At 39.2% G+C, this 13,301-nt stretch overlaps 1 protein-coding gene and 1 pseudogene across 1 annotated transcript in view; both read right to left on the bottom strand.

Moving 5' to 3' along the window:
* Positions 1 to 1,831: 1,831 nt before the first annotated feature.
* Positions 1,832 to 6,236, bottom strand: LOC101038068 (acyl-CoA:lysophosphatidylglycerol acyltransferase 1 pseudogene; annotated as a pseudogene).
* Positions 6,237 to 11,060: 4,824 nt separating this feature from the next.
* The window catches only part of PURG (purine rich element binding protein G), a 37,349-nt gene continuing 35,108 nt past the window's right edge, over positions 11,061 to 13,301 (bottom strand). Inside the window, exon 3 of the mRNA XM_039463325.2 lies at positions 11,061 to 11,959. Within this exon, the coding sequence (XP_039319259.1) occupies positions 11,855 to 11,959 (105 nt within the window). The 3' untranslated portion in view covers positions 11,061 to 11,854. The remainder of the gene's footprint in view (positions 11,960 to 13,301) is intronic.

Here is a 13,301-nt window from a genome sequence, read left to right as displayed (position 1 = left end):
CCTCCCTGTGTCCATGTGTTCTCATTGTTCAACACCCGCCTATGAGTGAGAATATACGGTGTTTGATTTTCTGCTCTTGTGTCAGTTTGCTGAGAATGATGGTTTCCAGGTTCATCCATGTCCCTACAAAGGACGTGAACTCATCGTTTTTGATGGCTGCGTAATATTCCATGGTGTATATGTACCACATTTTCCCTATCCAGTCTATCATCATTGGGCATTTGGGTTGGTTCCAGGTCTTTGCTATTGTAAACAGTGCTGCAATGAACATTCGTGTGCACGTGACCTTGTAGTAGAATGATTTATAATCCTTTGGATATATACCCAGTAATGGGAGGAAATTTTTTTAGGTAATGGATATGTTTATTATTATGTCAAATTCTCCTAGATCCTGAGGATGTGTTTATTCTTTTGATTGTGATGAATGTGTCATGGTTTTATACATAATCAACACCCATTGTTCATCTGAAATATGCACAGTGGCTTGTATGTCATTTATGCCACAATAAAACAATTAAAATATGCATCTTTTATGACCAAGACACTTCATTTAAGATATGTGTAAAATATGTTTAATATAGCCTTGGTTGACATTGTAAAAATCTGTGAACAATGCAATGCCCATTATTAGGGGATTAGTTAAAGAAATTGTGATGCCTTCACACAATGGAATTATAAAATTACTAAAAAGAATTTTATTCATGTCTACATACAGAAAGATACTCAAGATATTTTAGATATAAGAAATAGACCAGGTGTGATGGGTTATGCCTATAATCCCAGTACTTTGGGAGGCCAAAGTGGGTGGACTGCTTGAGCCCAGGAGTTTGAGACTAGGCTGGGCAATATGGTGAAACCCTGTTTCTACAGAAGAAAAAAAAATTAGCTGGGCGTGGTGGCACATGCCTGTAGTTCCAGCTACTCAGGAAGCTGAGGTAGCAGGATCGCTTAAGCCCCAGAGGTCAAGTTTGCAGTGATCTGTGGTCATGCCATTGCTCTTCAGCCAGAGTGAGACTGAGGCTCTGTCTCTAAATAAATAAATAGCTTGCTGCTGGAGATATACAATGGTATAGCCAGTGTAGACAACAGTTTGACAGTTATTCAAAAAATTAAACTTAGAGTTACTATATGACCCAGAAATTACACTCCTAGGTATCATATACAACCAAGAGAACTGAAAATATAAGTAAAAATGTGTGTATGAATGCTCATAATAGTATTATTCATAATAGCCAAAAAGTGGAAACAACCCAAATGCTCATCTGATAATTGGATAAACAGAAAGTGCTATATCCATATGATAGAATATTATTCATAAAAAGGAAAAGGAAAGAATTACTGGTATATCCTGCAGCATGGGTTAACCTGAAAGAAGCCAGACACAGAAAGCCTCATATTGTATGATTCGGTTGATACGTAATGTCCAGAATAGGGAACCCATAGAGACGGTAGATTAGTGGCTGACAAAGTCTGAGAGAGAGGAAGAACTGGAACTTAAGGTTAATAGATACGGCATTTCTTTTTGCAAGGAAGAAAATATTCTAGATGATGTGGTGATGGTTACACAACACAGTGAATCTAATAAAACCACCAAATGCACACTTTCAAATAATGAATTTTATGCTATATGAAGTCTAACAATTTTTTTTATTACTAATCCTCATTTTAGTAGAGTTTCAAACTATCCCAAAGGGGGATAAATATTAATCCATCCATTGAATTTCTTTTGCTTTTTAAAAAAATACATTCTGATTGGCATGTGTAAAATAATGCACACTTATGAAAGAAAGTCTGAACTCCTGTGGTGACCTTGACAAGTCCCAGTCGATCCCTAAAACAGGCGATGGTAAAAATGAATGACGTTGTACCACATATAGCCTGACAAAAATGCCAAAGACTGTATGAGGAATATCCACATGTTGCTGAGGGTCATCTCCCTGGAAACAGCTTCCTTATGACCCTTGGAAGGTGGAAAATCTCCTGTTTCATAAAAATGTGATAAGAGGTCCTCTTTTTCCATAAACCGTGAATCGAGCCAATTGGTAAGGTCATCAGTCTCCAGGGGTACATATTTAATTGGAAAGATCCTGTAATGTACATGTATGAGTGTTGATTTCCTGTATCCAAGGATCCAGGTTTGAATATCTATGGGTTCAGCTTTGGGATAAGCTATCATTGTATCTGTCATCCACTGGCTACTTTTGATTTGCTGTCTAATTCGTTAGCATCTCCTCCTGCTAGACTTTCATTTTCCTGTTGTGCTACAAGCGCATTTGAAACTATTTTTATTGCCTCAGACCTAGGCAGAGTAACATGTGTAAGAAATGGCAAGTTATTTTTCTTGGCAAATGCCTGACTTGTTTCTCGCTCTTCCTGAGGAAGTCCCCTTCTGGAAACAAAATCCATTTTTGATCTCTGCTCCTGTAATTATTTTCTAAGCGCTTCTTGAGAAGCAGCAGCTGTTGGTCACGATAAGATCTTCCTTGTCTTATAAAGAAGTCTCCCTGAGCAACAACCAGTCCTTTGTCCTGGAGGCACATCATCAGTGTGCATACATCTGTTGCCTGATGATTCACCAACATCACTGCTTCATCTTTTGAAATTGCTTTCTTCTCCCCATTCCGTCGCTTTTTTTTTTTTTTTTGAGATGGAGTCTTGCTCTGTCACCCAGTCTGGAGTGTAGTGGTGCAATCTCAGCTCACTGTAACCTTCACCTCCTGGGTTCAAGTGATTCTCCTGCCTCAGCCTCCCAAGCAGCCAGGATTACAGGGGCACACCACTACACCCGGCTAATTTTTTTTTTTGAGACAGAATTTTGCATTTTTGCCCAGGCTGGGGTGCAATGGCACGATCTTGGCTCACTGCAACCTCTGCCTCCCGGGTTCAAATGATTCTCTTGCCTCAGCCTCCCAAATAGCTGGGATTACAAGTGCCCGCCACCAGGCACAGCTAATCAATTTTTTAAAGTATTATTTTTAAAAAGCTGTGAGGAGCAAAATTTGTAATGTTAAGGAAAACAATTTGGATGTAGTATAATTGGGTATAGTAAAACATCATTTTATTTATAAATTAAGGTCATTTGTGGTGGCTCATGCCTGTAATTACTTTGGGAGGCCAAGGTGGGTGGATCACTTGAGGCCATGAGTTCAAAACAAGCCTAGCCAACATGGCAAACCCCATCTCTAATTTTAAAAAATACAAAAATTAGCTGGGTGTGATGACACATGCCTATAATCCCAGCTACTTGGGAGGCTGAGGCAGGAAAATCACTTGAACCTGGAAGGTGGAGATTGCAGTGGGCCAAAATTGTACCACTGCACTCCAGCCTGGGTGACAGAGCAAGACTCTGTCTCAAAATGTGTGTGTGTGTGTGTGTGTGTGTGTACACACATATATATTCCAAATTAATTGATATACATACATATATACTTGGACATATAAAAAGATTTTTAAAATTATATTCACATGTTAATATATTTATATAAATTAATTTGGAGGACTATTCATTGAACTGTCGACAATGAAGAGTAGAGTTTTGCTATTAAATGTCATATCAAGATACTTTAATATTACTTTAAGTTTATTACTTATGATCAATTCAGACTCTAATTAGGGTGATTCTTTTCCCCCAGTTTTGAGTATAGGAATAAAAATTATCTCCCTCTCAAACTAAGCAAAATAAGCATGGCCATTTCATTAATGGCCGAGATTTGCTTTGTGATCCCAAATGCCTCCATGCAATGGTGTGGCAGCCCTGGGAATGTGCCTCTCTGATCTACTTTAGGGACGGTAAGTAACTAAAGGCACAAACTGCTGTGTTCTGACCTCCATTCCTGTGCAGGTCAGGACTCTGCTTCCTCTGCACTGTTCCCATTGACTGCTCATGGCAGCATACTGAGGCAGGCCCATTTCTGAAGACATAAGACTCCTCTAAAAAGCACCTTCGGCTTGAGCATTCCCTTTGGCCTTGCTGAATCTTTTTTATTTGCAATGCTGCAAGCTAAGCTCTTTGTTCACTCCTTCATAGGCGGGGATCATCATGGAGTCTGATGTCTCGCCCAGCCTCCTCCAGCCCCCCATTTTTCCCTCACCAGCATTTGACCTGGTACATCTCTTACATGACTAATCCTGTCTTGGCTTTTGCTTCTCAGATGTCCTGTGCTGGCAAAAGTAGTACCAAGAATGATCCAAGAAAACAGGTGGTAAGATTATGATTTTGAATTGACCTACTAACCTTCCAATGGGTAAAGAGGATATTGACTTGGATGATAGGTGGGATGTGGATAGTCCCTAGCCTAAGGTGGTGAGAGAAAGGTGAAAGGTTTCATTGATGGTGATCTGGGAAGATGTCCTGGTGCGTGGAGCAGGGGAAGATGTTGCAGGTGTGATGATTGAAGCATTTGAAACTTATGGGGAGAAAAATGTCCTCAAAGACAGCAAAATTGTTGGCTGTTTACTGCTAAGTTGTATTGCTGCTAGCTAAGGGATAATGAGAGCAGTTAAGTAAGCATTAAATGGCTAAGTGTGGGAGGCAAGAGCCTCTTTTGGCATCTTACAAGAAGGCCCTTACCTCCTGCAGTGTGGGAGAGCAGTCACGGTTGAACAGGTGAGGATGAAATAGTTAGAATTGCAGAGATCCCTAGATGTTTGAATATTCAGTGACGAATGGGTTGGCAGTGGTGGGGATGGGGGTGGGGCATTCGGGGAATACCTGGGACCCTGGGAAAACTTGGGACCCTAAAAACTGGGATGAGGGTATGTAGATGGAGGCTCTTGAATATATTATCTGGGCAGACTGCCACCTTCTTTCCCAATTCTTTGGGTTTGCAAACGTGCCCCATCCTTTCTGGTAAGAAGTAGTGCTTCTGTTGTGTAAGAAGATGCTGCAGAGGCCCCTGCTTCACAAGGCGACACATGTTCCCCTTGGTAGGTGTCCTCATTTCCCCTGCCTGATAACTAAGGTTCAGTCCCAGCATAATGTGGGTGGGTGCATGCTAGGGACGATTAAGTAGAAAGGAGACTGTACACCAGTTGCGTCATGCACCTGGTCATCTACTTTGCATGGAAGAAGTGGCCTGGGTAAGTAAGTATATTCACAGTTCCTGGGGAGTGACTGATGGCCTAGCTATCTGGCCTGGAGCCTGGAAAGAAAAGGACTAGAAGATTGGGTCTAAGAGGCCTGGAGTAGAGGCTTGTAAGTGCACATATGGGAGCAGGCACAGACTGTGAAGTTTTTTGTTTTTCTTTGAGATGGAGTCTTGCTCTGTCACCCAGGCTTGGAGTACAGTGGTGCAATCTTGATTCCCTGCAACGCCCGCCTCCTGGATTCAAGTGATTCTCTTGCCTCAGCCTCCCAAGTAGCTGGGATTACAGATGTGCTCTACCACACCTGGCTAAGTTGTTGTTGTTGTATTTTTAGTAGAGTCAGGGTTTTACCTTGTTACCTAGGCTGGTCTGGAACTCCTGGCCTCAAGTGATCCACCCGCCTTGGCCTCCCAAAGTGCTGGGATTACAGGCATGAGCCACCGTACCCAGCCCAGACTGTGAAGAGTTTTGTATTACATGTTAACGTCCACCAGAAGCCATCCATCATGAGACAGGCACTGAACAACCAAATTGACAGTGACTCGGACAGTTGACCTGGATCAGACTGCCATTGGCCACCTCAGAATTGGCAGAATGGGCACGTCAACGAAGTGGCCGTGGCAGCAGAGATACAGGCATCCAACTAGGGGACCACTTCACAGCAAAGGAAGTGGATGGTGTAAGACTTGAATACCACACCGTCCAAAAGCCAGCATCACAGAATGCAGAAATAGACCATGAGTCAGTTATGTTCCCTGTAGAAGGAAATCAGAGATGCATTTTCATGGCCACCACAGACTCCTGTTGGCACTGAACAGCTCTATGTCTCCACCTAACTGGTCCACAGATCCAGCTGTGATGCTCTGAAATCTATCGTCATGCTGCGGGTGGGCTCCCCCTAGGCTGCTCCCAGCCAATAAATGAGTGTGACAAGGATACTAAGGAGGCTGAACCTGCAAAATGCTGGCCTCTTCTGAAGAGTGACTTTGGCTCAAGGACTGCCCTGGACCTGCTGAAACTTGCTTATAATTTCACTGCAGTCTTAGGAGTAACTTCCTTTCTACCTCCCTCCCCTTTCCTCCTCTCTTCTCCTTCACAGGGGGTGGACTTGCATCTGAGTTTGATGTCTCCTCTACCGGCTCCTTCTCCATTTTCCCTCACTGGCATTTCCTCTAATAAATCTCTTGCACATCTAATTCCATCTTGGCATCTGCTTCTTGGAGGACCCAGCCTAACACAGATGGCATGTATATGTGCTGGTGGGTGTCTAAGGCAGAAAGGCAACTATGTCAATCTTGCATGCTAAGTGTAGTCAACTGGGAGCAGCTGCCAGGAGAGTGCTGAGTTGAGAAAGACTCTAGATCTGTATCTGGCCGTTTGAAATAAATACTATGGCCTGGCTGGGCGCGGTGGCTCACACCTGTAATTCCAGTGCTTTCAACCAGACTGACCAACATGGGGAAACCCTGTCTCTACTAAAAATACGAAAAATTAGCTGGGTGTGGTGGCGCATGCCTGTTAATACCAGCTACTCGGGAGGCTGAGACAGGAGAATTGTTTGAACCTGGGAGGCAGAGGTTGTGGTAAGCCGAGATCACACCATTGCGCTCCAGCCTCGGCAACAAGAGCTAAACAACTCCATCTCAAAAATAAATAAATAAAAATAAATACTATGGCCTACTTCTTTTTTTTTTTTTTTTTTTTTTGAGACAGGGTCTTGCTCTGTCACCCAGGTTGGAGTGCAATAGCACGATCACAGCTCACTGTAGCCTCGACCTCCTGGGCTCAAGCAGTCCTCCAGTCTCAGCCTCCTGAGTAGCTGGGACTACAGGTACTCATTTTTGTATTTTTTGTAGAGCTGGGTTTTCACCATGTTAGGCTGGTCTTGAACTTCTGGGCTCAAGTAATCTACCTGCCTCGGCCTCCGAAAATGCTGGGATTACAGGTGTGAGCTGCTCTCAGCTGCTATGGTTTGTTAATAGGCAAGATCTACCAGGAGGGTTAAGGGCGGAATCATGATATTTCATTAGTTGCTTCTGCTGAATTTGGATGTTCCCTAAATCTCTATCAAGAAGGGTCATGGTCAGAGAGCTATTGTATGTAAAACTTTTGTTAATGTTGAATGATATTTATAATGAGAATGAATGATGAATAATACTTAGTGATTCATAATAATGATTATAATAATAGGCCGGGCAAGGTGGCTTGTGCCTGTAATCCTAGCATTTTGGGAGGCCAAGGCAGGAGGACTGCTTGAGGGCAGGAGTTTGAGGTTGCAGTAAGCCATGGTCACACCACTGCCCTCCAGCTTGGGTGACAGAGCGAGACCCTATTTCTCAAAAACAAACAAGCAAAATAAAAGTAATGATTATATAATAGTGTCATGATAAGATTATGTAGTAAGATTAATGATAATGCTTAATGATGAATGATATTTATAAAACAATATTCTATCATTGAAAATCCTAAAGTGATACTAGATGCAAGATAACATGTGGCTTAATCATATAAGCAATAATTTTCACACTGAAAGATGGCGGGTCACAAGGAATCTAGAAAAAAAAATTTAAAGCATAAGGATTTGTTAGTGGTTTCCATCTCTGACTTGGGGTGACTGTGCTCTGAGCTGATACGCTGATGTGGTTATTCCTGTGTTCTTGGAAGGTCTGTATCATGAAACCCATCATAACCTATTCGTGAATATTAGTCATTTTCCTTTATGTGATTTTATACTTGCCAATCTATGTTCTGACATTAATCAGGTTTTAGAAGTAGATTTTCCAGCTGGGTGCAGTGGTTCATGCCTGTAATTCCAGCACTTTGGAAGGACTGCTCAAGCCCAGGATTTTAAGACCAGCCTGGGAAACATAGGGAGATGCTCTCTCTATAAAAAAAAAAAAAAAAAAAAAAAAAAAAAAAAAAGAAGAAAAAAAACTTTAGCCAGGCGTAATGGCATGTGCCTGTGGTCCTAACTGTAAGGGTTATTGCCCAGTTTAAAAATGAGGAAACTGAGACCAGCATAAGAAAATTAAATGCCAATGTATTCAGCTCCCTGCGGAGGTTCTGCGGCCCAGGAAAAAGGGGCCAGAGAAGTTGCGCGGTGCTTCCCGAGGCATGGCGTTTTATAGCCAGTGAGAGTTATGAGGGAACAGGATGTGTTCGCGGTGGTCGGGGCAAGCTGCTATTGGTAGGTAGGCGGGATTTCCGGTGAGCAGGCTGCCCAGGGGGAGTGGTACCTGGACGGGGCAAAATGCTATTGGGCAGGTTTTGGCGGGGCTTCTTTTAAATTTTGGCGGGGTTTTTTTCAACGGGCTTGGTGCAGAGTGCGGAGTGGTGACGTAGTTTTCAGGCGCGGAGAGGGATGGGCGTGTCTGAGCTCCCGGTGAGGCAACCGGCCTTACAGTAACTACTTGGGCGGTTGAGGTGGGAAGATTGCTTGAGCCTATGAGCTGTGATCCTGCCATGGCACTGCCACCTCAGTGACAAAGTCAAAAAAAAAAAGCAGATTTTCCTACTGGAAAGAGAGTGTGCTCACCAGTTGATACAGGTATTCTAGTCTGTCTAGCGTTTGATTTCTTTCCTTTAAAAAAAGTCCTTTATAAACTATAAAATAATACATGCTTATCATGAAATAATATTCAGAAACTATAAAAGCAAACTTCAAAGTTTACTTCTTATGCACAGCTTCTTTCCAAACCACTTCCTAGGTGTAGCACTTTATTTTTTGGTGTAAATTAATTGGTTTCGCCATTGACTATCTGTTATTCAGGATGTTTTCTTTGTGACCTTGTTTAAAAGGAATCTCTTGTGAATTCACTCAGAATGAACTAACAAAACTGAGTTTTCTTTTTTCTTTTTCTTTTTTACTTCTTCCTTCATCAAAGTCTTCTTAGCTACAAAAAAAACCTGAACTTCTAAATACACAAAACTGAGGGCCAGCCTTTTCATTCAGTCCTTTTGATCTTCACATGCCAGTCTTTTGTTAAGTCTTTTATGATGGGAAACTTGCTTTGCGAAAGTGTAAGAAGGGAACAATTTGGAAGAATATGTGTAGTTCTGAGTTCACTGCATTTCATGATTTATTCGGTCCTCTGAACTACCACTCTCTTATGTTGTGTGTATTGTATTACTTTTCAGTTATTTTCCAAGAGTCTTTTCACCTCCCTTGAATCTCTGCCAAGGATAAAGGATAAAGTAGGAGGTAAGAAAAAAACTTTAGTCCTAGTGCAAATCAGTATTCACCTACTTCAACAGTTTTTTAAAAAGATTGCATGAAGACAAATCTGAAGTGATGTAGATTGCAGATTAGCTTTTTATTATTATTGGCCATTTGCAAACTTAAAACCATTCCTGATGAGAAAAATTACTTCCCTAATTTGAGTACTGTTAATGCTTTTAGTGTACATGGAATTTATTATAGAAGATTTTCCTTACTGGAAAGAAAACATTTGGGTCTGTTTTTCAAAAATGCTTTCCTATAACGATTTAGGGAGGATACCTTAAGCATAAGATCTCTCAGGGAAAATTACTGTTTTAGGAACAGAAAAGACAACTGACAAAAATAACGCTAATAAAGCTATAAAAACGTATATAATTGTGTAATTTAAAAAATGCTTTTACTTAGAGAGGGACCATCTTACAGAGGAACCAAACTTACAGGGTACATTCGTGTTATTTAAGGTTGATAGGTGTTTTTTAAAAATTCACTACTACCAACGAAAGCTGATAAGCATTTTTCAGAATAATCTTTTTGATGGGACAAGCAATGATGAAAATTAATATAGAAATCTGATTTACTGTGGGTATAAATTAGAGATCTTTTCATGTAGATTAAACAGATTTTTCTTCCAGAAGAAAATGTGAAATTAATTTGTAGCACATTTATTATTTACCAGTTTTCATAAAATGGAATGCTGTTAAGATAGTTAGAAAAATATATTGTAGAAATATCTTTGGTGAGAGGCTGTGATTTAGTAAATATTGCATTTATTTAAGATAGTCACAGAAGCGAGCTTACGGTTCACACTAGCACTATTCTTTGAACTTCATTTTTTTGATGTTAGAAGTTAGACACAAATTAATAGCTATTTGAGGCAAAAATTACTGTGCCTCAAGTTCTTTATATAATAAAGAACCATAGTAGTATGGGAATATCATTTCAGTCATGAGACCTGCTAGATTATTAGACTGATAGGTTTGATCATCTTCTATTTAAGGTCAATGATTGTTGCTCAAGGAGCTTTAATCCATTTGCTTCTATTGTTTCTTTTCAAATTTTAACATTACCCAAGAGTTAGGCAAACTACCAAGGTTAGAATGCAAATTTACATAATGCTTTTATATTGAATTTATCTCTGGCTTGGAAGAAACAGCCCTCTGCCCTCATGAAGATATTAGCAGGTTCACTTGGCCTTCTGTTGTGATTTAATATAGATGCAGAAGCTAAAAATCCAATAAAACCATTGCCATGAGTTTATCTATTATGACATTCTGGCATATGATGTCAGTTTGTCCTGGAAAATTCCAATTTAATTTTTTTGATCTTATTTCATATATGAGGAGGGGAACTTATAATGCCAGCATATAGGAATGGCCTTTTCAGTGTCATTTGAGTTGCAATAAAGGTTTTGAAGGCATACTTGTTTGAAGGCATACCTGTTTTTAAGCAAATGTTATCTCCTGGCTCCACCAGGTGATAAAACCTTATTAATAAATTACAAAATAGATAAAGGCACTGTAATAGACTGTATTGACACATTTTTGATCTTCTCAACTTACTTATTTCCAGTTCTGATAGGTCTTTTTTCTATAGATCCTACCTAAAGATGATTTTGTGAGCCAGACAAACTGCATTTAAATTCCTAAAGATACCACAAATTTTGGGGCACAAATGATACAGTAAAATAAACAAAATGAACTTTTGGGGCCCAATAGAGCTGAGATGCTTTCTGTAAAATAATTAAGAATCCAAGTAATCACACATATAAACAAGTTTATTAGATTGTCAGTGATACTTTGAGACAAATTCAAGTTATTTTATTTTACTTCATATAAACAGAGGAAGGGAGGAAAGTTTTAAACTTCAAGCTTTGTTCAGCATGTGTGCAGTTAGCATCCACAAAAGCACCATTGGGTATGGGAGAATTAGCACCACAGAATTTTAGGACCTAACTGTTAACATGCATCACTGAAAAACTTGGAACATAAAAACTGAGTAGTACGTGGTATGGTCTATTATAAACAATACAAGGCAATTTATGATTTATTTTAATACAGTACAATACAATCACAATAAATGAGAACCTTTTAAGAACAATACGGGACAAAAACCACCTTGTACCCTGTTAACACTAGAGCAGTTACAGATTTAAAAAAATGTTTCTGGTAAGAGGCAGTGGGTTGAAATGATCCCTCCCCCCACCCTCAATTTTTAAATTCAGAGTTATATAGTTACATGATCTCTTAAGAAAGTATTTTCAAATCTATACGTCTCGCTACCTCAAGGCTGATAAATGGTGGTTTGAAAACGGAAAGGCTTGATGAATTAAAAAAACAAAACCTAAAAACCGGATAGAGTCGAAAAGTACTTCAATGTGGTGGAAATTATTCCACGTAAGATCAGTTTGGAAATGATGCCAGTGGTGTTGATACTTGTCTTCCTTTCCGTGGAGGAATATCAAGTACAGAGGCCTTGCATTCATGATGAACTTCAGTTCATTTCTTTCACCGAATGCCTTTATTCTGAGGTGTAACATAAGAGATTTATTCCTTATTCCTCAACTGTTTTTGTAGTATCATGGGGCTGTTCCTTATGCTTGATTTGACAACAGTCAAAAAAGTTGATATTCTCTCTGGATTTGTGATAATTTGTGAGCTAAAGAAAAAATATTAATTTTAATTTAGCAAACAAGAAGTTTTCAAGGGTGTTCCACTATTTTCACAGTACAAACCCATAATTAATCTCAATGAAAACCTTTCTGATAGAAAGCATGTAACAAACCCTCAATTTTTAGTTGTGTCTAGGCCAATTTTGGCATATTTGAAGCTACTGTATAAGAAATGTGTAATAAGGATTGATAGATACAGGTATATTCAGATCTCAATGCATTGATGCCAAGGAAAATATAATTTTACTCACCAAGAGAAGAATATACCTTGAAGTATCTATGCAGACACATGAATCAATCATGTATCCACCCAAATTCTAATTCTGAAATAGTGATAACAGGGTCATTTAGGAAAAAGTACTCAATTACAGTACGGCAGCAATTTTATGTTGTATATATTTAACAGCAAAACATTTCTGAAAATAGAAATCAGTACTATATGGTAAGTTTACAATTCACCATTTCTATATTTGTAATACATGCGTTTATTTGTCTTCCAAGTTTTAAAAAATCCCACTAGGACCAACATCTTTCGGAACAACAATCTAACATTAAACAAAACTTTCTAAGGAAAATATTTAGCATCACAGAGAGTTGAGAAACGTGTGTTACTCAGCATCACAAAATACTCAATAGGTCTACACTGAAGATTGTTCATGCCATGACACTAACATACCTTTGGGTTAATATATCTTATTTTTGAAAGAAAACAATGAACCAAACCGAACAACTGATATGGAATTTGTGTTTGGTCTCCCCTTAAGAAGGATAGACCTCTGATAAACTGGACTCCTTTCTATATCATGTAATGATAAGACTGTCTATGAAACTGCATTTACATTTAGTGAAACATTTAAAATCAGAGATGGAAAAATGGCTGCCACAAAGAATGACTTAAAGATAAGTAAACTTACAGAAAAATGTGTTTTTGTAAAAGTGTACTGCCCCTCAAGCAAAAAAGAAAGTGGAGTTTGCTCACTTTGAAATATTTTACTGTTGAAAAAATTTCTTGGATAAAAAGCCTATCCTTATAAGTGTCAGAAAGATGTTAAGGTTTAACTTGAGAGGGTTGAACCCTTTTGAAAAAATTATCCTATGCTTTTTCTGCTGAACTAAATTCCTTGTTTAAATCAGGTACTAATTTTCTGAAGAGGAAACTGCTATACATAGCAGCACATCCATGTTGATGATTTAAATTTGATAGTTCACCGGGCCTGGCTGACTTAAGCAAAAAAGAAACTGATGTTTTAATGTTTTAGAATTACACTAAAAAATCTCAACTAAAACAAAATTGAGTTATAATGGAATGGCTTAATAATTATGACTACC

The sequence above is a fragment of the Saimiri boliviensis genome, chromosome 13, assembly GCF_048565385.1.
Source record: "Saimiri boliviensis isolate mSaiBol1 chromosome 13, mSaiBol1.pri, whole genome shotgun sequence".
Lineage (NCBI taxonomy): Eukaryota > Metazoa > Chordata > Mammalia > Primates > Cebidae > Saimiri > Saimiri boliviensis.
This window is presented reverse-complemented; position numbering and strand designations above follow the sequence as displayed.